Here is a 24,307-nt window from a genome sequence, read left to right as displayed (position 1 = left end):
CCAAACATTTAGACGACAAAAATTATCCATAATCCCACCATCTTAACACAACCACTATTATCATTTTACTGTTTTCCTTATTCACATTTTCTACCTATTTTCTTAGATTCCAAGAAATAGAATTACTTGTTTAGAGGTTATTAACATCTTATTGTTCTGGATATATATATATATAGCTATATATATATATATCTAAATTTAATAACAGCAATGTCTGCAGTACCACTTTCTCAAATACTAACTGGCATTTCAATTTTTTGAGACAGTCTCTCTCTGTTGCCCAGGCAGGATTGCAGTGGCGTGATCTCGGCTCACGGCAACCTCCACCTCCCAGGTTCAAGCGATTCTCATGCCTCAGCCTCCCAAGTAGCTGGGATTACAGGTGTGCACCACCACACTTGGCTAATTTTTGTATTTTTTAGTAGAGATGTGTTTTTACCATGTTGGCCGGGCTGGTCTCAAACTCCTGGCCTCAAGTGATCCTTCCACCTCAGCCTCCCCAAGTGCTGGTATTACAGGCATGAGCCACTGCCTGGCCTGGCATTTCAATTTTTAAAATCTTCAGTAATAAATGAAAAGTTTTATCTTATTATTATAATTTTTATGGTTTTTTATTATTCATGAGAATAAACATTTTCCAAGTTTGTTTACTAACTGAATTTCTTTTTTGTGCATCTTACTTGGTATCATGGATAAAATTTTGTCAATTTTCTGATTATATCAATGCATTCAGGGTCCCAAACCTGCCAAAGTTTAAAGAGAAAGATACTAAGGGAAAAACCAGGAAAAGATGATAGAAAAGAATCACCCTGGCATTTTCAATCATGTAAACATTTGCTAATTTTATAGGGTGAAATATATATTTAGAACCCTCTTCTGGAACTTTCTTCTAGTTATCTAGCATCCTAAGTGCCTGGACGTTCCTGATTGGTTTGCAATGTGTTTTATTTCCCATCCCCAAGTTTCACAGCTGCCGGCCCTGGGATCTACAGTCACAGGCTGTAACACAATATCTTGCACATCCCGAGTATTTAATAAGCTCTTGTAGATGGGCTCTTACCATCATCATCATCGTGAAAGGCAAATATACAAAATTTGTTGACTAACGTAATGAGTCATGAGTAACAGAAGTTTACTGACCAAACACTACGTGCATGTAGAGTACAGAATAAACACTTTATTATCACATCAGAGGAAAAGACCATCTCAGAGGCTCAACAACCCAGGAAAGCTGTGAAGATTTCTTCAAATTGTTAAGAATATCCATGCATATGGGTTTCACATTATTTTGCTACATACAGTACCAATTTTTCCAAAAGCCAACAGCAGGTATTCTATTACCCATCCTGGACTTTTACTCCAAGAAAAAACACACTGAGTCTGTGAGTAATTTATTAGTATTTTGATCATTGCTGCCTTTTTTTTTTTTTTTTAAGGTAAGAAGATCTAATGCATCCTATATCCAGTAAGTAGAATTATCTCTTCATCTGGGACCTGGAAATCCTGAAATAAAAAAGGATAATGCAATAAACATAGTTGCAGGAAAGTATGTTAGCTATATACTATGAAGTACTCTTAGTTTACTTATGTTGAACGGCTTAGCTATTAATACTCAAATTGAGTTAAAATGAAAATTCCTCCTTAAAAAATCAAACGTAATATGTATTACATTTCATGGTACATTAGTAGTTCTTTGTATATTGAATAAATACTAAATCACCTAGGTGTCTATGTTCTATCACATCTACAAACATGTCACTTCCTAATTAACAAAATGTTCTTCCTTTAGTTTGCTTTTGCACTTAAAATATATATAATTGACTTTTTTGGAAAAAAATCTAAGATTCATTGCTTTGTTTTGTAAAGACCAATAGGTTCTGTATAGTCTTTTTTTAAATTGTGGTAAAATACACATGGCATTAATTTACCATTTTAACCATTTTAAAGTGCACAATTTGTGGCATTAAGTACACTCACATTGCTGTGCAACCATCATCACCGTCCATCTTCAGAACCTTTTTATCTTCCCAAACTGAAACTCTGTACTCGTTAAGCACTCACTTCCCGTTTCCCCATCCCCCAGCCCCTAGCAACCACGACTGTACTTTCTATGAATTTGACTACTCTAGGTACTGCATGTAGGTGGAATCATACAGTATTTGTCTTTTGTTTTGTTTTGTTTTGTTTTTTGTTTTCTAAGACAGGGTCTCACTCTGTCGCCCAGGCTGGAGTGCAGTGGTGCAATCACAGTGTCCTTTTGTAACTGGTTTATTTCACTTAGTGCAATGTTTTCAAGGTTCATCCATGTTGTTGCATGTCTCAGAACTTCCTTTTTTAGGCTAATATTCTTGCATATATTTACCTAGTTTTGCTTATCCATTCAGCCATTGATGGACACTTGGGTTGCTTCCATCTTTTGGCTATTGTGAATAATGCTGTTTTGAACGTGGGTGTGCTACATAGTTACTTTTTAAAATTGGCACAACAGCGCTGTCTTTTGACATACATATTTTATGGAAAACACAAGATTTTTCTGGCTGACGCTCAACCTCATAATTTGGACCTTGGTGCAACACAACATACAGCTATGTGTCAGTATATATCACTAAGGATTACAATGAGAGTATATACAGTCAGTATTTCAAATTATAAAAAGAAATGTAGGCCAGGCACGGTGCCTTACACCTGTAATCCCAGCACTTTGGGAGGCCAAGGTGGGTGGATTACCTGAGGTCAGGAGTTCGAAACCAGCCTGGCCAACATGGTGAAAACCTGTATCTACTAAAAATACAAAAATTGGCCAGGTGTGGTGGCGCATGCTTGTAATCCCAGCTACTCAGGAGGCTGAGATGGGAGAATTGCTTGAACCTGGGAGGCAGAGGTTGCACTGAGCCAAGATTGTGCCACTGTACTCCAGCCTGGGCAACACAGCAAGACTCTTTTTTAATAAATAAATAAATAAATAAATAAATAAATAAATAAATAAAAGAAATGTAATGAAAGAGAGAGAACTCTGAACTTTTAAAGAACTTTTCACCCAGTCTTGATCTATCTGATAGAAAGGCTTGTCAGAGAAAGTTAGAGTTCAGAGGCAGCCAATTGAATATAATTAACTCCAAATGAAGATAAACCTTTTCTAAATCATAACTGAAGGCTATAAAAAATGAGAATTATATTAATTTTTTTTTGAGACAGGGTCTTACTCTATTGCCCAGGCTGGAGTGCAGTGGCATGATCTGGGCTCACTGAAGCCTGACCTCCTTGGCTCAGGTGATCCTCCCACCTCAGCCTCCTGAGTAGCTGGGACTACAGGTACTACCATGCCCGTCTATTTTTGTATTTTTTTAGTAGAGATGGGGTTTCTCCATGTTGTCCAGGCTGGTCTCAAACTCCCAGGCTCAAGCAATCTGCCCCCCTCAGCCTCCAAAAGTGCTGTAATTACAGGCATAAGCCACTGCTCCTGGCAGGGAACTAATAGAATCCTGCGTTCCTCGGTGTGCAATAAATCTCAAATACAGTCTATTCAACCATAGATTTTAAATATTTGTTAGTGAAGGTGACAAAAAATAAGTGATTAAGAGAACCTATTTTCTATCCAATGAGCTATCAAAAGCTTATAGAGTGGAAAGAGAGTGGGGGAGGTGAGGCTCAAAACAGCTAAATGGAAAGAAGATTTTGCATGCAGGCTGAACTGGATTTTCATCCTGGCTACTATGTTTTCTAGATGTGTCACTTTGGCCAAGATCCTTAATCTCAGTGTCATCTATAAGGTAATTAAAGTACACTAGTGCCCCGCTAATCTGTAGTTTTGCTTTCCAAGCTTTCAGTTACCCGAGATCAACTGCGGTTTTAAAATATTATGTGGAAAATTCCAGAAATACATAGTAAGTTTTCGATTGCATGCCATTAAATCTCATGCTGTCCCTGCCCCCTTCCTCTCCGGAGGTGAATGCTCCCTTTGTCCAGTGGCTCCATGATGACTACATTCCCCAAATTGTTCTCTTAGGAACCCTTTCTGTGTTCAAGGAACCCTTACTTTACTTAATTATGGCCCCAAAGCACAAGATAGGGATGCTGGCATACTGTTATAATTGTTCTATTTTATTATTAGTTATTGTTGTTAATCTCTACCTGTGACTAATTTATGAATTCAACTTTATCATAGGTATGTAGGTATAGGAAAAAAACATGGTATGTATAAGGTTCAGTACTATCTGCAGTTTCAGACATCCCCTGGGGGTCTTGGAACATATCCCCCGTGCATAAGGGGAAACTACTGTAAAACTTTGTGTTTTATAGAGTAGTTGTGAGAACTACATTAATCCATAATGTGTGGCTCATGATACTCATTGATAGATGGTAGTAGCAACAATAAAAAATAATATTGTCAAGTAACTGATTCATAATTGACTCTCAAAAACATTAATTTTCTGCTTTCCTTTACCTAAGTTTACCTACATGTTTGAATTTGTAAAGGGAAGGTTTTTCTAGACCAATAATTTTCAAATATTTTTGCTCTCATACTTCCTCAAAGGAAACTGAAAAAGTTGCAACATACTTGCATGTCATTTTTCTATATAAGTTGAAAGAATACCAAATTGTTATTTTCCCACGCATTGTAAAGATTAGCAGGTCATCCCTCTTTAAAATGTACCAAATGGAATCTAAATATCATCACAATTTGACCCAGCATCATCCATTTAAACAAATATACAAGTTTTTCTTTAACAATGAGAAATTTTATCTCATTCCATTTTCTCCCTAAACTCTTATTTCAATCTACATTCCTAAGAATTTTATCCTAATGTAGTATATTTTTATGCTTAAATATCTTTTGTTGATCAACACAATTTTGATCATTTTTAAATTTTAAAAATTAAGAACATCCTGTGACATCAAATTCTAGGTATGAAATATTTATTCTAGATTGGGTGATCATTATAATTATTTTTTGTACGTAATTGATCAAAATAACATAAATATACTACAAATTTCTATGACTACTAAACATATAAAAGTAAAATTTTAAACAAATATATCTCTTAATGAGAAGGAAGAGCTTTTTATACTCCAATAAGTTAACGTATCCACTAATAATTATTATTTCTTCCTAGAACAAGACAGGATTAAGCATCATGACCGTCTCTATTGGGGGATGTTTTTATAGATGCAAGCACTGTGGCACCTACTGGTATAAATGCACCTGCTGATTGGAATATTCTTTCCCCAGATCTTCCCCTGCTGGTTTCTTCCCAGTATTCAGGTCTCAGCTCAAATGTGACTTCCTCAATGAGGCCTCCTGGTGATCAGATCTAAAGCACCCTCTACACAATCACTGTTTAGTGCTATACCCATTAATTTACTATCATCACACTTGTCACTATCCGCAGATATCTTGTTTGGTTACTTTTGTAGTGTTTGTCACTGCCAGAATATCAGTTCTATGAAGAAAAGGGCCTTGTCTGTCTTGCTGTTTGTAGACATGAGGAAGGCACCATGATATAAATGTGTGTTAATGAATGAATGAATGAATGAAATTTGTCTGAGAGAACCATTCATTCTAACCAACATTTATGGAGTAACTACTTTGAAAAGAACCATTCTGTCTTTACTATCAAGCCAAGATACTCAAGGAAGGCAGCAGAAGTGGAAGCTCCATGTGGGCAGAGGAGCCTAGTCTTGAGATGTGATTTAGCTGGTATTTGGGTGGAACAAATAAACCAGCCTCAAAATAACACAAGGGGCCGGGTGCAGTGGCTCACGCCTGTATCCCAGCACTTTGGGAGGCTCGAGGCAGGCAGATTACTTCAGGTGAGGAGTTCGAGACCAGCCTGGGTAACATGGTGAACCTCCGTCTCTACTAAAAATACAAAAACTAGCTGGGCATGGTGATGGGTGCCTGTAATCCCAGTTACTCGGGAGGCTGAGGCAGGAGAATTGCTTGAGCCTGGGAGGCAGAGGTTGCAGTGAGCTGAGATTGTGCCACTGCACTCCAGCCTGGGTGACAGAGCAAGACTCCGTCAAAGGAAAAAAAGAAAGAAAGAAAGAAAAAAAACACACAAGGATGTGCAACTGATGCAGGGCGGGTGAGCCCAGAATTGGGCTTAGCTCAGGAGGGTTCTTGGTTTTGATCAGGAAAGAATTTAAGAGCTACCTGGTAGAAGAAAAGCTCTACTGATATGGCAACAGCTCCCTGAGTGCCCCTGCAGAGCAGAGCTACCCTATAGGCAGTGTGCTGACAGCAGTAGCTTAAAGGCAGGTCTGCAGTGATATTTATAACCTACTTTCAATTACATGCAAATTAAGGGGCAGATTATGCAGAAATGTCTAGAAAAAGGGTGGTAACTTCTGGTTGTCGGCTCACTGCCATGGAAATGGGCAGTAAGCTCTGGATGTTGCCATGACAATGGTAAACTGACATGGCACACTGGTGGGCACGTCTTATGGAAAACTACTTCTGCCCCATCCTTGTTTTGACTACTCCTCAATTTGGTCCCATGTCAGAGCCCTGCCTCCAGAGTCAAGCCCTGTCTACCTCACAATTATTATGTATCAGGTTTAAAAAAAATAACACAAGTAAGGCTGGGCATGGTGGCTCACGCCTTTAATCCCAGCACTTTGGGAGGCCGAGGTGGGCAGATCACTTCAGATCACAAGTCTGAGACAAGCCTGAGCAACATGGTGAAACCCTGTCTCTCCTAAAAATGCAAAAAAAAAAAAAAAAGAAAAAAAAATTAGCTGGGCATGGTGGCAGGCACCTATAGTTCCAGCTACTTGGGAGGCTGAGGCAGAATTGCTTGAACCCATGCAGCGGAGTTTGCAGTGAGCTGAGCACCACTGCACTACAGCCTGAGGGACAGAGCAAGATTCCACCTCAAAAAAAAAAAAAAAAAAAAAAAAAAAAAAAAAGAAAAGAAAAAGAATAACACAAGGAAATTAAACACAGATAACGTGCATATGGATAATCTGGAATATTTTCAGCCTGGGATCTTCCTCGTGCTCGGAAACGTGTAGGGAAACGTATAGGGACAGTTTTCAGCTGGTGTGGGGTGGGGGAATGCCAACATATGGGTGGCTTTCCACAGTCCTGCTAAAGCCCTGCAATGTGCAGAACAAACCGGTCCAGCTAAGAAAAGTCCCACCCAAAATGCTGAGAGCACCTCTGTACTCAATCAACAGTTGAGGTAAAAGGATGCTTGCAAGTACAACACATGTATCAGTGCATTTTAAACTCATTATAAAATCGTTCTGTAAACCAAAAATAAAATTCTACGCCCCAGAACCATCTGAAAAGACCATTCCTCTGGGTCAAAGGCATTCCAAATTTAACCTCAAAAAGTAGTTCAGGCCACGATGGGAAGGGGAGCCAGACATGCCTCATTATTCCCTCCTCCGTTTGGAATTTAGGCACAGCTGACCAGCATTGACATCAACACAGGCCTTAAGACAGGTAGAACACACTCTTTAAGTCTGACAAGAAACATTTACAATCTATCTCTCTAAAGCCTGCTACCTGGAGGTTTAATCTGCATGATGAATCCATGGTCTCCACAACCCCTTATCTTAACCCAGATATTCCTTTCTATTGATTCAAATCTTTTTTTTTTTCCCCATACGGCTCTGTCACCCAGACTGGAGTGCAGTGGCGCTTTCTCAGCTACTGCAACCAACCTCCGCCTCCTGGGTTCAAGCGATTCTCCTACCTCAGCCTCCTGAGTACCTGGGGTTACAGGCGTGTGCCACCTCGCCCCACTAATTTTTGTATTTTCAGTAGAGACGGGTTTCACTATGTTGGCCAGGATGGTCTCAATCTCCTGACCTCGTGATCTGCCCGCCTCGACCTCCCAAGTGCTGGGATTACAGGCGTGAGCCACTGCGCCCAGCCCTCTATTGATTCCAGATCTTTAGATAACAATTCTTTCAACCAAATGTATAAAAAATCAAGTTGTAGCCCAACCACCTTGGGGACATGTTCTCAGGATCTGCTGAGGGCTCTATCACCGGCCATTGGTCACTCATATTTGGCTCAGAATAAATTTCTTCAAATATTTTACAGAATTTAACTCTTTTCATCAACAGTTCCCACTCCCCAGTGTTAATGTTATAAACAATTCAGTAAAACTGGGAAATGTGGTCTATTAAAAACTTGGGGCCGAGTGCGGTGGCTCACGCCTGTAATCCCAGCACTTTGGGAGGCCAATGTGGGTGGATCACCTGAGGTAAGGAGTGCGAGACCAGCCTGGCTAACATGGCGAAACCCCGTCTCTACTAAACATGAAAAAAAAAAAATTAGCCTGGCGTGGTGGCGTGCGCCTGTAGTCCCCAGCTACGCGAGAGGCTGAGGCAGGAGAATTGCTTGAACCCAGGAGGCGGAGATTGCAGTGAGCTGAGATCACGCTACTGCACTCCAGCCTGGGTGAGAGAGCAAGACTCTGTCTCAAAAAAAAAAAAAAAAAGACCGCCAGGGCTCAAACAAAAAGCCCTGGCGGTCTTTTTTTTTTTTGAGACAGTCTTGCTCTGTCGCCCAGGCTGGAGTACAATGGTCGGATCTTGGCTTACTGCAACCTCTGCCTCCCAGGTTCAAGCAATTCTTCTGCCTCAGCCTCCCAAGTAGCCACCACGCCCAGCTAATTTTTGTATTTTTAGTAGAGACAGGGGTTTCACCATGTTGTCCAGGCTGGTCTTGAACTCCTGACCTCAGGTGATCCACCCGCCTCGGCCCCCCAAAGTACTAGGATTACAGGCGTGAGCTACCGCGTCCAGCGCCCTGGCGGTTTTTAATCAAGTAGAAAAGCTGCATTATACCACTTGCTTCGGTTGCCTTCAGTGAGAAAGAAGAAATGGAAATGCAAATCACTTATTAGTTGTAGGAAACAGATCTCAAACAGTAGTTTTGTTGATAAGACCGCAGGAAAACGTGGGAACTGTGCTGCTGGCTTAGAGAAGGCGCGGTCGACCAGACGGTTCCCAAAGGGAGCAGTCCTTCCCAGCCACCGCACCTGCATCCAGGTTCCCGGGTTTCCTAAGACTCTCAGCTGTTGCCCTGGGCTCCGTTCTGTGCCACACCCGTGGCTCCTGCCTTTCCCCCTGGCGCACGCTCTCTAGAGCTGGGGCCGCTGCGACCCCGCCGAGCAGGAAGAGGCGGAGCGCGGGACCGCCGCGGGAAAAGGCGCGCGGAAGGGGTCCTGCCACTGCACCACTTTGCCTGCCTCCGTCCCGCCGCGCCACTTCGCCTTCCTCAGTCCCGCCGCTCGCCGCGCCACTTCGCCTGCCTCTGTCCCGCCGCCCGCCGCGCCATGCCTGTGGCCGGCTCGGAGCTGCCGCGCCGGCCCTTGCCGCCCGCCGCACAGGAGCGGGACGCCGAGCCGCGTCCGCCGCACGGGGAGCTGCAGTACCTGGGGCAGATCGAACACATCCTCCGCTGCGGCGTCAGGAAGGACGACCGCACGGGCACCGGCACCCTGTCGGTATTCGGCATGCAGGCGCGCTACAGCCTGAGAGGTGACGCCGCGGGCCCCTGCGGGACCGGTGGCGGGAAGGAGGGAGGCGCGGCTGGGGAGAGCGCTCGGGAGCTGCCGGGCGCTGCGGACCCCGTTTAGTCCTAACCTCAATCCTGCGAGGGAGGGGGCGCATCGTCCTCCTCGCCTTACAGACGCCGAAACTGAGGGTCCCATTAGGGACGTGACTGGCGCGGGGTAACACACACAGGAGCGACAGCCGGGAGGTAAGCCGCGTCCCAGCGGCTCCGCGGCCGGGGCTCGCAGTCACCCCAGTGATGCCGTGGCCCCTAAGGCGGGCGTCATCGGGCAGCGTTTGCCCTATGCTGGAGAGTTAGGGAGAGCTGCCTGGGCTTGACCGCGCGCTGGTCTGAAAGTCCTGGCTTTGGCCCCTCCTCCTTTTTCCCCTGTTGACCGTTCCGCTTTGCAGAGTTTTCAAAAACTGGAGCGAAAATGATGTGGGCGGGGCAAAGGCGGCGGGAAGAGGAGAGCACTGAAGCTGGCGCGGGAACTTGGTTTCCTGGTGGCCTCCCATCCAATCCCCACGAACCAGCTTTCCTCTTAAACCTTGAAAAGAGAAATTCGGGAGTTCGAGTATAAGTTCTTATTCGTCCTTTCCTCTTTCCTTTCAGACAGGAGCACCCCAGGCAAAAAATGTCTCGCGGGTTATTGGCGCCAGGCTTTCAGGGGACAGTGGGGCGGGGCGGGGTGGGCACAGGACGTTAGGCAGCCGTTGGCCCTCCCTAACGTCACACCGTCCTGTCGTCCTGGATCCTGCGCCAGCTGCGTGGGGGAGGGGACTCGAAGGTGTGTAAGCCAGGGGCTGACCTTGACCTCTCAGATAAATGGAGCGCAGCCTTGACACAGGGGTGGAGGTGGTTTTGAATGGGGAAACCCATTCGTGGTGAAGCAGATTCACTGTAGCTAGCGGAAAAGCCCTCCAGCCCACGGACCCATCTAGAGACGAATACATACCAGCTGCTGTGGCTGATTGGCGTGGGACAGCTTGGGGAGTTTTGTCTGAGGAGAGGGATCCACTTTTCTGCAGCTCCGAGCCCAGGGGCCTTTGATGAGCCATAGACCTCATTTTTAACCCACCTTTCTGCTTAGACATTGAGCAAGTTACTTCTCATATAGCTTCCCTATATGTTAAAAATGGAGAAAATAATGCTTAGTAGGCAATTCTGATAAAAGCAGGTGCTTGCAAAAATCTCTGTTGTCTGAATATAAACTATACCACAAGAGAGTGTGGGATGAACGAGTACTGCATTTAAAGATAAGTTTTTACACTTTTATTTCTCTGTGGCTCGACACTTCTGATGCCTCCCTTTTTGTTCCTGGGACACATGCTTGGTGTTGTCTTCACACCTTTGTGACAGGATTAGCACTAGTGGGCAGTGGATGATAGCTCCTCCCTTTTTCCACATGTTCATCCCTGCCCTCGCCACCATCTCACTGTGTGGAATTCCTGTGTCCACTGGTCACCGGGGCACAGAAGTGCTGTCTCAGCCTGAATTGGGTCACTGATGTGACTTGCAGCCTGGGAGCTCCACCGTGATCTCTGGCCCACTTTGCGGGAGTCTAGGCTTTCTGGATGCTCCAGGGCTTCACGTCCCAGGGCAGTTTTCTTCCCTGAAGAAAGTTGGATGGCATGATCTGTCTTCCCATCTTGAAACCGTATGGCAAATTGTTTTTCAGATGAATTTCCTCTGCTGACAACCAAACGTGTGTTCTGGAAGGGTGTTTTGGAGGAGTTGCTGTGGTTTATCAAGGTAAAGAAGTCGCTGCTATTGGAAGTCAGTAGTCTGTTCTCAACACAGCAGCCAGTGAGATCCTTTCAAAACTCAAAGCGGCCAGGTGTGGTGGCTCACGCCTGTAATCCCACCACTTTGGGAGGCTGAGTCAGATCACCTGAGGTTAGGAATTTGAGACCAGCCTGGCCAACATGGTGACACCCCAGTCTCTACTAATAACACAAAAAATTAGCCAGGTGTGCTGGTGCATGTCTGTAATCCCAGCTACTCAGGAGGCTGAGGCATGAGAATTGCTCACGAGGCAGAGGTTGTAGTGAGCTGAGATCGTGGCACTGTACTCCAGCCTGGGCGACAGAGGGAGAACCCATCTCAAAAACAAAAAAAGACACCACCAAAGGTCAAAGCATATCATTCCTCACCCTCAAGCCCTTAGTGGCTCCATTTCACTCAGTAAGAGCCACGGTCCTTATGGGGTCCCTTTTTCAGCTCTGACCTTAGCTGCTGCTCTCTGCACCAGCCCTGCTGTTCTTGTGAGGTTTTGAGCACACCGGGACATCCCCACTCCCTGGAACCTTCTTCCCCCACACTTGGCTTCTTCCTTTGAGTCTCTACTCCACTTGGGCAAGCCTTCCTAGACCTCCTGATTTAAAACTGTGACTCTCCCCCAACCTCCTTGGTTTTTCTCCATAGACGAACATCACCATCTGATGTATGTCAGCCTTTCCCTTCCCCTGTTAGAAGGGGGACAGCAGGTAGTAAAAGTGAAAGGTGCTGTAAGCTTTATGAGGGCAGAGGATTTGTTTCTCGTGTTCACTGTTGTATCGCCAGGGCCTCAAACACAGCCTGCCACATAGTAGGAGTCAACATATATTGATCACTAAATGTAGATACCACCTGTGTTCCCATGTTCATATAAATTCTAGAAGAGTCTCTTCAGTAACAAGGTGAACCCCTTCCAGAGGGCTGAGTAGGTACCTCAGGCCGGGGCCAGAGTGCTGTGTAGACAGGCAGCAGCCCAGACCAAGCTTCTCTGTGTTCCGTGTCCTGGTCTAGAACCAGCGATGTTCTGACCAGCGCTTTTTGGAAGGTGGCTGAGGTCTGGGCTCTGGGCCATGCTAGAAGCTGGGATCCCTTCTATAGAGCACTTGCTATGGCTTGTATGGTCTTGGGGCAAGCCAGACCCAAGCCCTCTTATCCCATTTTAGAAAGGGCTTCAATTTGGATCCAGCCCCAGGTCTGCCTTAGCTCTGTATTCTTGGGGTATTTTGTTCTGTATTGGCCTATCTTGACTAATAATGAGCCTTGGATTTGAAACATATCATCAGAAACCTCAGAAGACAACATTCTTAAACTGGCTAGAGCCTGGTCTGAATGGATGAAAAGGAGAGACTTTTGAAGCAATATGTAAAAGATTGAGAAATGATTTGTTGGAAATTTCTCAATTGGAGAAATTTCTTTGATTTGTTGGAAATTTCTTTGATTCTTTCTCAATCAAAGAAAATCGGGACAAACTCAACAATAGAAAGGGAGGAAGCAAGATACTCAGAAATAAAATGCATTCCCCTGTTTCAACTTAATGCTTCAATTCAGGATTCTAAGGAATCCTTGCCAGCAATGTCAGACTCACCTTGGTAGTTGGAGTTACTCCATTGGTGACTTGATCAAATACAGGAGTTGATGCACCTGCACTGTAAAATACTGATTAGTCTGATCATTAGGAATATCCTGTATGCCAGGTAGAAGATACATTGAACAGATTGCATATAGGCATTAAATTCATTTTGGGGTATTACATATAGACAACACATTTCATTAAGAAGCATAAAACTGTCATCGGTGGAATACTTAAAAGCACTTGGAGGTGTTTAGCCTAAAAAGCTTAGTTGAGGGGAATGGAAGAAAAGATCTGGGAGGGTGGTTCCAAAGAAGGGATCAGACTGTCCTAAAGCCCTCAGGAATCTGGGCTGGGACCAGCCTACTTAAAGATAGGATGGGCAGCTGGGTGTGGTGGCTCACGCCTGTAATCCCAGCACTTTGGGAGGCCGAAGCGGGCAGATCACCTGAGGTCAGGAGTTCGAGGCCAGCCTGACCAACATGGAGAAACGCTGTCTCTACTAAAAATACAAAATTAGCTGGGTGTAGTGGCGCATGCCTGTAATCCCAGCTACTCGGGAGGCTGAGGCAGGGGAATCGCTTGAACCCGGGAGGTGGAGGGTGCCGTGAGCCATGATCGCGCCATTGCACTCCAGCCTGGGCAACAAGAGCGAAACTCTCAAAAAACAAAAAAAAGGATGGGTTCCATATAGGTGGTGTCAAGTGCCCACCTCCTAGCAAGTCAGCAGGGGCCAGAGGCCCTTGTAAGTGGTGTCTCGGGGGGATCAACTGAGATGGCTTAGGATTTACCTGGATGCCTGCTCTGCTCTCCCCGTCTCTTCCAGGGATCCACAAATGCTAAAGAGCTGTCTTCCAAGGGAGTGAAAATCTGGGATGCCAATGGATCCCGAGACTTTTTGGACAGCCTGGGATTCTCCACCAGAGAAGAAGGGGACTTGGGCCCAGTTTATGGCTTCCAGTGGAGGCATTTTGGGGCAGAATACAGAGATATGGAATCAGGTGAGGAGATAGAACAATGCCTTCCATTTCCCGAGTGCCCTTCCTAGCACGTGTTTGCTCCATTGTTTTAGATAAGGTCTGGGGGATGAGTCAATGTCACAGGAGCTGATGTATAGCTTTGACCTTGTGAGGGGTGATGCCAGGTTAAGCCACAATTAAGCCTCATGAAGGCCGTTTCACACTCTTTTTTTTTTTTTTTTAAATTATTATACTTTAAGTTTTAGGGTACATGTGCACAATGTGCAGGTTAGTTACATATGTATACATGTGCCATGCTGGTGCGCTGCACCCACTAATTCGTCATCTAGCATCAGATATATCTCCCAATGCTATCCCTCCCCCCTCCTCCCACCCCACAAGAGTCCCCAGAGTGTGATGTTCCCCGTCCTGTGTCCATATGTTCTCGTTCAATTCCCACCTATGAGTGAGAATATGCGGTGTTTGGTTTTTTGTTCTTGTGATAGTTTACTGAGAATGATGTTTTCCAATTTCATCTACGTCCCCACAAAGGACATGAACTCATCATTTTTTATGGCTGCATAGTATTCCATGGTGTATATGTGCCACATTTTCTTAATCCAGTCTATCATTGTTGGACATTTGGGTTGGTTCCAAGTATTTGCTATTGTGAATAATGCCACAATAAACATACGTGTGCATGTGTCTTTATAGCAGCATGATTTAATAGTCCTTTGGGTATATATCCAGTAATGGGATGGCAGGGTCAAATGGTATTTCTAGTTCTAGATCCCTGAGGAATCGCCACACTGACTTCCACAATGGTTGAACTAGTTTACAGTCCCACTAACAGTGTAAAAGTGTTCCTATTTCTCCACATCCTCTCCAGCACCTGTTGTTTCCTGACTTTTGAATGATTGCCATTCTAACTGGTGTGAGATGGTATCTCATTGTGGTTTTGATTTGCATTTCTCTGATGGCCAGTGATGGTGAGCATTTTTTCATGTGTTTTTTGGCTGCATAAATGTCTTCTTTTGAGAAGTGTCTGTTCATGTCCTTCACCCACTTTTTGATGGGGTTGTTTGTTTTTTTCTTGTAAATTTGTTTGAGTTCATTGTAGATTCTGGATATTAGCCCTTTGTCAGATGAGTAGGTTGCAAAAATTTTCTCCCATTTTGTGGGTTGCCTGTTCACTCTGATGGTAGTTTCTTTTGCTGTGCAGAAGCTCTTTAGTTTAATTAGATCCCATTTGTCAATTTTGTCTTTTGTTGCCATTGCTTTTGGTGTTTTAGACATGAAGTCCTTGCCCATGCCTATGTCCTGAATGGTAATGCCTAGGTTTTCTTCTAGGGTTTTTATGGTTTTAGGTCTAACGTTTAAGTCTTTAATCCATCTTGAATTGATTTTTGTATAAGGTGTAAGGAAGGGATCCAGTTTCAGCTTTTTACATATGGCTAGCCAGTTTTCCCAGCACCATTTATTAAATAGGGAATCCTTTCCCCATTGCTTGTTTTTCTCAGGTTTGTCAAAGATCAGATAGTTGTAGATATGTGGTGTTATTTCTGAGGGCTCTGTTCTGTTCCATTGATCTATATGTCTGTTTTGGTACCAGTACCATACTGTTTTGGTTACTGTAGCCTTGTAGTTTAGTTTGAAGTCAGGTAGTGTGATGCCTCCAGCTTTGTTCTTTTGGCTTAGGATTGACTTGGTGATGCGGGCTCTTTTTTGGTTCCATATGAACTTTAAAGTGGTTTTTTCCAATTCTGTGAAGAAAGTCATTGGTAGCTTGATGGGGATGGCATTGAATCTATAAATTACCTTGGGCAGTATGGCCATTTTCACGATATTGATTCTTCCTACCCATGAGCATGGAATGGTCTTCCATTTCTTTGTATCCTCTTTTATTTCATTGAGCAGTGGTTTGTAGTTCTCCTTGAAGACGTCCTTCACATCCCTTTTAAGGTGGATTCCTAGATATTTTATTCTCTTTGAAGCAATTGTGAATGGGAGTTCACTCATGATTTGGCTCTCTGTCTGTTATTGGTGTATAAGAATGCTTGTGATTTTTGTACATTGATTTTGTATCCTGAGACTTTGCCGAAGTTGCTTATCAGCTTAAGGAGATTTTGGGCTGAGACAATGGGGTTTTCTAGATATACAATCATGTCGTCTGCAAACAGGGACAATTTGACTTCCTCTTTTCCTAATTGAATACCCTTTATTTCCTTCTCCTGCCTAATTGCCCTGGCCAGAACTTCCAACACTATGTTGAATAGGAGTGGTGAGAGAGGGCATCCCTGTCTTGTGCCAGTTTTCAAAGGGAATGCTTCCAGTTTTTGCCCATTCAGTATGATATTGGCTGTGGGTTTGTCATAGATAGCTCTTATTATTTTGAAATACGTCCCATCAATACGTAATTTATTGAGAGTTTTTAGCATGATGTGTTGTTGAATTTTGTCAAAGGCCTTTTCTGCATCTATTGAGATAATCATGTGGTTTTTGTCTTTGGATCTGTTTATATGCTGGATTACATTTATTGATTTGCGTATATTGAACCAGCCTTGCATCCCAGGGATGAAGCCCACATGATCATGGTGGATAAGCTTTTTGATGTGCTGCTGGATTCGGTTTGCCAGTATTTTATTGAGGATTTTTGCATCAATGTTCATCAAGGATATTGGTCTAAAATTCTCTTTTTTGGTTGTGTCTCTGCCTGGCTTTGGTATCAGGATGATGCTGGCTTCATAAAATGAGTTAGGGAGGATTCCCTCTTTTTCTATTGATTGGAATAGTTTCAGAAGGAATGGTACCAGTTCCTCCTTGTACCTCTGGTAGAATTCGGCTGTGAATCCATCTGGTCCTGGACTCTTTTTGGTTGGTAAGCTATTGATTATTGCCACAGTTTCAGCTCCTGTTATTGGTCTATTCAGAGATTCAACTTCTTCCTGGTTTAGTCTTGGGAGAGTGTATGTGTCAAGGAATTTATCCATTTCTTCTAGATTTTCTAGTTTATTTGCGTAGAGGTGTTTGTAGTAATCTCTGATGGTAGTTTGTATTTCTGTGGGATTGGTGGTGATATCCCCTTTATCATTTTTTATTGCGTCTATTTGATTCTTCTCTTTTTATTAGTCTTGCTAGCGGTCTATCAATTTTGTTGATCCTTTCAAAAAACCAGCTCCTGGATTCATTAATTTTTTGAAGGGTTTTTTGTGTCTCTATTTCCTTCAGTTCTGCTCTGATTTTAGTTATTTCTTGCCTTCTGCTAGCTTTTGAATGTGTTTGCTCTTGCTTTTCTAGTTCTTTTAATTGTGTTGTTAGGGTGTCAATTTTGGATCTTTCCTGCTTTCTCTTGTGGGCATTTAGTGCTATAAATTTCCCTCTACACACTGCTTTGAATGTGTCCCAGAGATTCTGGTATGTTGTGTCTTTGTTCTCGTTGGTTTCAAAGAACATCTTTATTTCTGCCTTCATTTCGTTATGTACCCAGTAGTCATTCAGGGGCAGGTTGTTCAGTTTCCATGTAGTTGAGCGGTTTTGAGTGAGTTCCTTAGTTCTGAGTTCTAGTTTGATTGCACTGTGGTCTGAGAGATAGTTTGTTATAATTTCTGTTCTTTTACATTTGTTGAGGAGAGCTTTACTTCCAACTATGTGGTCAATTTTGGAATAGGTGTGGTGTGGTGCTGAAAAAAATGTATATTCTGTTGATTTGGGGTGGAGAGTTCTGTAGATGTCTATTAGGTCCACTTGGTGCAGAGCTGAGTTCAATTCCTGGGTATCCTTGTTAACTTTCTGTCTCGTTGATCTGTCTAATGTTGACAGTGGGGTGTTAAAGTCTCCCATTATTAATGTGTGGGAGTCTTAAGTCTCTTTGTAGGTCACTCAGATGATTGGCACTTACTGGGCGCTTGGCACTTTCCATACTGTGTCATCAGCAGATAGCTGCATGGTTGGTGTTCGTGTTGGGGAATGGGAAGTTCATCGGTGGGACAAGGGACAAAATGCCCCCATTGCTTTGTTGTGGCTTTAATCTCCCTTTCGAGGCTGAGCCACAGCGTGCTGTAGGTGGCGCTGCTGTGAAGCGCAGTGCCAGGGTCACACTCCACTCCCAGCTCTGCAGAGGTGGAGAAAGAATGAAACATCTCACTCCTGGGCTTCCACTTTCCTGTCACTGTTGGTGTCACCTCTTGCTGGATGTCACAGAGCCCAGCCCCTCCCACCTGTCCCTAGGAAAAGCAGATGCCACCTTGGAATGTGGGGTTTGTGTGTGCAATTTACTAGCTGGGCAGAGACCAGCAACCTGGAGAGCAGGTGTCTCATCTAAGGGGACAGTCACATTTCACCTCCAGCCACCTGGAGGAATTTGGGCCTGGTGATGTCAGAATTCTTCAATAAAAGCCTAAAATCTATATTTTATGTGCGATCATGAGATCTGTTAAATGTTAGCAACTTCAGGAAGTTTAAAAATGCTGTGTGGACCTAGAATAGGCAAGTTCTTAAAGGCAGAAAGTGGAATGCTAGTTTCCAGGGACTGGGGAACAGGGAGGAATGGGGAGTTCATGTTTAATGGGCACAGAGGTTTTGTTAGGGATGACGAAAAAGTTCGGGAGATGGGTGATGGTGATGGTTGCCCAACATCAGGAATGTGCTTAATGCTTCTGAATTGCACACAAAAATGGCAAGTTTAATATTATGTGTACTTTATCACAATGAAAAAAGTTGCTGCGTGGGCCAAGTTACTTGTGCAGGTAAGTGTTCTGCAGGTCGTTGCCTGCACCTCAGTTGTAGGGTGTCCTTAGGATGTGAGGCCAGTCCCCTGGCTTAATGATGCTTTAAATCCTGCCTAGTATTCAATTATTTCTTGTCGCTTAAAAGGCCTAAGAAAATTATGGTCTTAGTTTACAGTGGTATGAATGCTTAGCTGTTGGATTTTAGTAGGAAAGTTTGTCCCTTTTTAATTTTGTTTTACAGATTCACAGGAATTTTTTTTTTTTTTTTTTTAATGCACAGAAAGTTTCCCTGGACTCTCTACCCGGTTTCCCCCAGTGATAATATCTTGGGTAACATCCTGTATACATTCACATTGGTGCATTCCTCAGAGTTGTCAGATTTTGCTAGTTTTACGTGCACTTGTGTATGTGTGTATTTGCAATTTTAGCACGTGTAGACTCTTGTAACCACTACAATCAAGTTACAGAACTACACTACCAAGGTTCATCTTTTTAAAATCTTTGATGTTACCTTTTTCGGAACAGTGACCATGAGAGGACTTTCCTCCCAAAATTTTGAGAACTACTGAACCAGAATATAGTCTGACACTAATAGGTAGAAATTAAACCAAAGGAGATTATGAAGCTCTGCACTTCAGTTAACAAATCACTTCTCAGCTTCCAGTTCCATCTCAGAAGGAAGGAAAGGGATTAAAATCCAGAGACCAGAAATGGGAGCAAAGTACAAGGTGGTGTAATCATTATAGAGGTTCCCTGATGTTTCCAAGTCAGTCGTGTGTTCAGCTGCTAAACTCTAAAGTAATTTTAGGTGGAAGTGTTGGAAACATGCTGCTGAGGTGATAGAAAGGAATCCGTGGTCCTCTGTTAGTTGGAAAGTATATGGAATACTATATTCTACATAAGATACAATACTGTCTGTGAGACAAGGATAAAGTAGATTTTGTCAGTGAAATTGTGACAAGAATCGCTGATGGGTTTAGAGCCTAAGTTTGCGAGGAGCACTGGAAGAAATTAAGATTGTTGAGATTGGAAAGGGTTAGCTATGGGGGGAACAGGAGGAGGTGACTCCATGACAGACCAAATATTCAAAGGACTGTGTAGAAGAGGAAAAAGACTTTGTTAGGGCTCCAGAGGACAGAGCCAGGAGTCAGACAGGGCCTTGAACTCAACCCACCGAGATCTGCAAACTTTGCAGGATGCACCAGATATCTTGTAGCCATGGGTCAATGGGGGACCCTGGGTAAGACTGTAATAGATGACCTCTAAGGCCATCTCATGACATGTGTGATTAATGTATGTACCTGTCCTCTCTTTTTGACAATTCTACAGATTATTCAGGACAGGGAGTTGACCAGCTGCAAAGAGTGATTGACACCATCAAATCCAACCCTGACGACAGAAGAATCATCATGTGCGCTTGGAATCCAAGAGGTTGAAAGAACCCCGTCGTCTTCATTTATACTAACCATACTCTTAGAGGGAAGCAATCTGGTTTTGTGCAGAGGCACCTGAGGGAGGCAGGACCCTGGGAACTTCCCCCAGCCACATGGTTGATTGTGTGACCTTGGGCAAGTCACATTTTGCTGCACTTTCACCTTCAGATCATGAGGTTGGGCCCAGAGGATTTTTTTTTTTTTTTTTTGAGACAGAGTTTTGCTCTGTTGCCCAGGCTGGAATGCAACGGCGTGATCTCGGCTCACTGTAACCTCTGCCTCCTGGGTTCGAGTGATTCTCCTGCCTCAACCTCCCAAGTAGCTGGGATTACAGGCATGTGCCACCGTGCCCGGCTAATTTTGTATTTTTAGTAGAGACGGGGTTTCACCATGTTGGTCAGGCTGGTCTTGAACTCCTGACCTCAGATGATCTGCCTGCCTCAGCCTCCCAACCAGATGATCTTAATTTGTGTATTTATACTCATTCTTACGCCAAAAAGGGCTTTAAATTGCCTAGAAACTACATGTAAGATGTTAACATTTTAAATGGAAGCAGATGAAGTTCCAGCTTGCTGCCACCTCACTAACATTTTTAACAATTATATTGTAAAATTCAACTCTACCAGGGTGTAGAGCCAGGTGTGGTGGCTCACACCTGTAATTCCAACAACTCCAGAGGCCAAGGCGAGAGGATCAGTTGAACCCAGGAATTTGAGGCTGTAATGAGTCATGATCACGCCATTACACTCCAGCCTGGGCAACAGAGTGAGACCCTGAATATTTAAAAACAACAACAACAAAACTCTATCAGGATGTCGTAAGTACTTAGAGTGAAATACTTGCATCTGTAATAGAGACTTATTTTTTTTTTTTTTTTTTTGAGACACAGTCTCACTCTGTTGCCCAGGCTGGAGTGCAGTGGTGTGATCTCCGCTCACGGCAACCTCCACCTCCCAGGTTCAAGTGAGTTCCCATTCCTCAGCCCCAGAGCTGAGACCACAGGCGCGTGAATTTTTGTGTTTTTAGCAGAGACGGGGTTTCACTATGTTGGCCAGGCTAGTCTCAAACTCAAGTTGGCCTCAAGTGATCTGCCCACCCTGGTGTCCCAGTGTTGGGATTTCAGGCATGAGCCACTGTGCCTGGCCATGTAATAGAGACTTTTAATATAGGAGGGTGTACTAGAAGCACCAGTTTCCTGTGGCAAACAGAATTATTCCTGCTGTATTTGTAATTTGGTGCCACGAAGGTAGCCCAGATCCCTTGAGCTCTGATGGAAGAGCATTGCTTCAGCCGTAAATGGACACCTGCAGAAACCTTGCACCGATGGATAGTCTCCCTCAGCGCCGTGCCATCGCTGCGGGGGCTGTGGGTTATGGACATCACTGCAGCCCAGTGGCTCTCTCTCCTGGTCTCCACCATATGAGTTGGCTTCTGTTTCTCTCCTGTTTTACTTTGCCTTTAGCTGTGGTCTTTCAAACCACCACCCCTCCTTATCTTCCTCTGCTGGTTCCTCAGATCTTCCTCTGATGGCGCTGCCTCCATGCCATGCCCTCTGCCAGTTCTATGTGGTGAACAGTGAGCTGTCCTGCCAGCTGTACCAGAGATCGGGAGACATGGGCCTCGGTGTGCCTTTCAACATCGCCAGCTACGCCCTGCTCACGTACATGATTGCGCACATCACGGGCCTGAAGGTGGGCTGTCTCGGGAAGGGTGACTTGCCAGCCTACCACACTGAGCTCTTCAGTTCTTTAATATGGGAAAACAAATTGCAGAGAGTTTAGTCTCTGATTAGCTTTTAAATTTGATATGTGTAAGTAAGACATGAACCAGCTTTTACTTTGAAACCTTCCTTTTCTGGAAGGTTTTCTGGCCCTGTGGTATATGCACTAACAGATCTATACAGGTTGTTTGTGATACAGCTTCTATGGATTTTCTCAAAAGCTATGCTGAGGTTGGGTATGGTGGCTCATGCCTGTAATCCCAGCACTTTGGGAGACTGAGACAGGAGCAATTGCTTGAGGTCTGGAGTTCAATACCAGCCTGGGCAACATAACAAGATGCTGTTGCTACAAAAAAATGGAAAAGCTACACTAAATTATTTTTTTTAAAAAGCCTTGCGGTGTCTGCATATTCTAATGTTTTTAAATGATGTTTTAAAGAATTGAAACTAACATACTGTTCTGCTTTCTCCCCCGGGTTTATAGCCAGGTGACTTTATACACACTTTGGGAGATGCACATATTTACCTGAATCACATCGAGCCACTGAAAATTCAGGTAAGAATTAGATGTTATACTTTTGGGTTTGGTACCTTCTCTTGATAAAAGGTTGATTGTGGAACAGGCATCTGCTCAATGCTGTGTCCAAGATAAAGATGACTGCTCCAAATGTGGGGCTTCAGTTTAGGGAGAAGTGGTGGGCAGGTGGGCAGGACAAGGCAGGCATCTGCCTCAGCAACCGTGGGCACTTAACATGTCAGGTGCTGTGAGGTACTGAGCACCAGTACCAGAGAGGGAAGAGCCACATTCAAGCCAGGGGATTGTCCAAAAGGGGGCATTTTAACTCATTTTAACTTGAAGGAGAATTGAAGTGCAAATGTTTTTCCTTTTTTTTTTTTTTTTTTTTGAGACGGAGTCTTTCTCTGTCGGCCAGGCTGGAGTGTGCCGTGGTGCGATCTCAGCTCACTGCAACCTCCGCCTCCCGGGTTCAAGCAATTCTTCTGCCTCAGCCTCCCAGGTAGCTGGGATTACAGGCACATGCCACCACACCCAGCTAATTTTTGTATTATTAGTAGAGATGGGGTTTCGTCATGTTGGCCAGACTGGTCTCAAACTCCTGACTTCAGGTGATCCGCCTGCCTCAGCCTCCAAAAGTTCTGGAATTACAGGCATAAGCCACCGCCCTGGCCATAAATATTTTTTGTTAATTTTACATTAAGTACAATATTTAGGTCCAAACTTCAAAAGTCTGTTGAAATCCCTAAGTTATAGCAGCCAACAATTGATTTGAAATGGCAATAAAAATGTAAAGTTTATCTGCTTCATGAGCCTTAAGGAAAAAAACTCAGAACCAGAAACTTTTTAGCCCCTTCCAGGTTAGATCCAGGTTTTAAAAGTTACTCCTTTGAGGGAGTTTGGCTGCTCCTGAGTGGAGGTGACTTCAGGCTTATTCTCTCTGGCTCTCTGCTCTGGTCGTTTTTAGACATAGTAATAGGTTGTGACCTGTCTTCACATCCTAATTGCCACTGTCTGTTCATCCCAGGAATCCTGGCTTTCTTCCCTTTCTGTTCACTGTCCATGCATGTCATCTTTCCTTCTTTCTGCCAGGGACAGATGGGTTAGGGATTGTGGAATTCAAGTAAACGTAGAGCTGCTATGAGTTACAGATTGACTGTGTTCCTGTCTTTAATAAATTTGCCAAGAGTGATTATAAGAACTTACACCTGATGAGGCACCAGGCTCCTGACGCTGTGTAATGTCACAAAATACCCTTCACTCTTGATCTGTGCAAGAAAACAGCTGGTTGCACTCCAATCATGTTACATAACCTACGGCAAGGTATCGACAGGCTCATACTCCTGTAAAATAGAACTTTGTTGATCACATCCTGTGTACTTGTTTCATGCACATGAGGAGCAATTACAACAGGTTGTACAGTTATGGCAAAATAATGGTCTTATTTTGTTTTTAGCTTCAGCGAGAACCCAGACCTTTCCCAAAGCTCAAGATTCTTCGAAAAGTTGAGAAAATTGATGACTTCAAAGCTGAAGACTTTCAGATTGAAGGGTACAATCCACATCCAACTATTAAAATGGAAATGGCTGTTTAGGGTGCTTTCAAAGGAGCTCGAAGGATATTGTCAGTCTTTAGGGGTTGGGCTGGATGCCGAGGTAAAAGTTCTTTTTGCTCTAAAAGCAAAAGGAACTAGGTCAAAAATCTGTCCGTGACCTATCAGTTATTAATTTTTAAGGATGTTGCCACTGGCAAATATAACTGTGCCAGTTCTTTCCATAATAAAAGGCTTTGAGTTAACTCACTGAGGGTATCTGACAATGCTGAGGTTATGAACAAAGTGAGGAGAATGAAATGTATGTGCTCTTAGCAAAAACATGTATGTGCATTTCAATCCCACGTCCTTATAAAGAAGGTTGGTGAATTTCATAAGCTATTTCTGGAATATTTTTAGAATATTTTAAGAATTTCTCAAGCTATTCCCTCAAATCTGAGGGAGCTGAGTAACACCATCAATCATGATGTAGAGTGTGGTTATGAACATTTAAAGTTGTTTTATATGTTGCTATAATAAAGAAGTGTTCTGCATTCGTC

General features: G+C 43.7%; 1 protein-coding gene and 1 long non-coding RNA gene across 2 annotated transcripts; one reads left to right on the top strand and one right to left on the bottom strand.

Moving 5' to 3' along the window:
• Positions 1-1,157: 1,157 nt before the first annotated feature.
• Positions 1,158-10,179, bottom strand: LOC107969451 (uncharacterized). Its single transcript, XR_001711248.4, has 2 exons — positions 9,607-10,179; positions 1,158-1,503 (listed from the first exon to the last, which is right to left on the bottom strand). It is a non-coding gene; the product is annotated as an uncharacterized LOC107969451 (long non-coding RNA).
• On the top strand, positions 9,166-24,307 carry TYMS (thymidylate synthetase). The gene is made up of 7 exons (NM_001246582.1): positions 9,166-9,501; positions 11,196-11,269; positions 13,690-13,864; positions 19,879-19,980; positions 21,498-21,673; positions 22,187-22,258; positions 23,673-24,307. Exons 1-7 carry the CDS (start codon positions 9,297-9,299, stop codon positions 23,808-23,810), a joined length of 942 nt encoding a protein of 313 aa, NP_001233511.1. The 5' UTR covers positions 9,166-9,296; the 3' UTR covers positions 23,811-24,307.

Source organism: Pan troglodytes, chromosome 17, assembly GCF_028858775.2.
Source record: "Pan troglodytes isolate AG18354 chromosome 17, NHGRI_mPanTro3-v2.0_pri, whole genome shotgun sequence".
Taxonomy (NCBI): Eukaryota; Metazoa; Chordata; class Mammalia; order Primates; family Hominidae; genus Pan; species Pan troglodytes.
The sequence above is the reverse complement of the archived record's forward strand: the minus strand, read 5'-3'. Positions and strand labels throughout refer to the sequence as shown.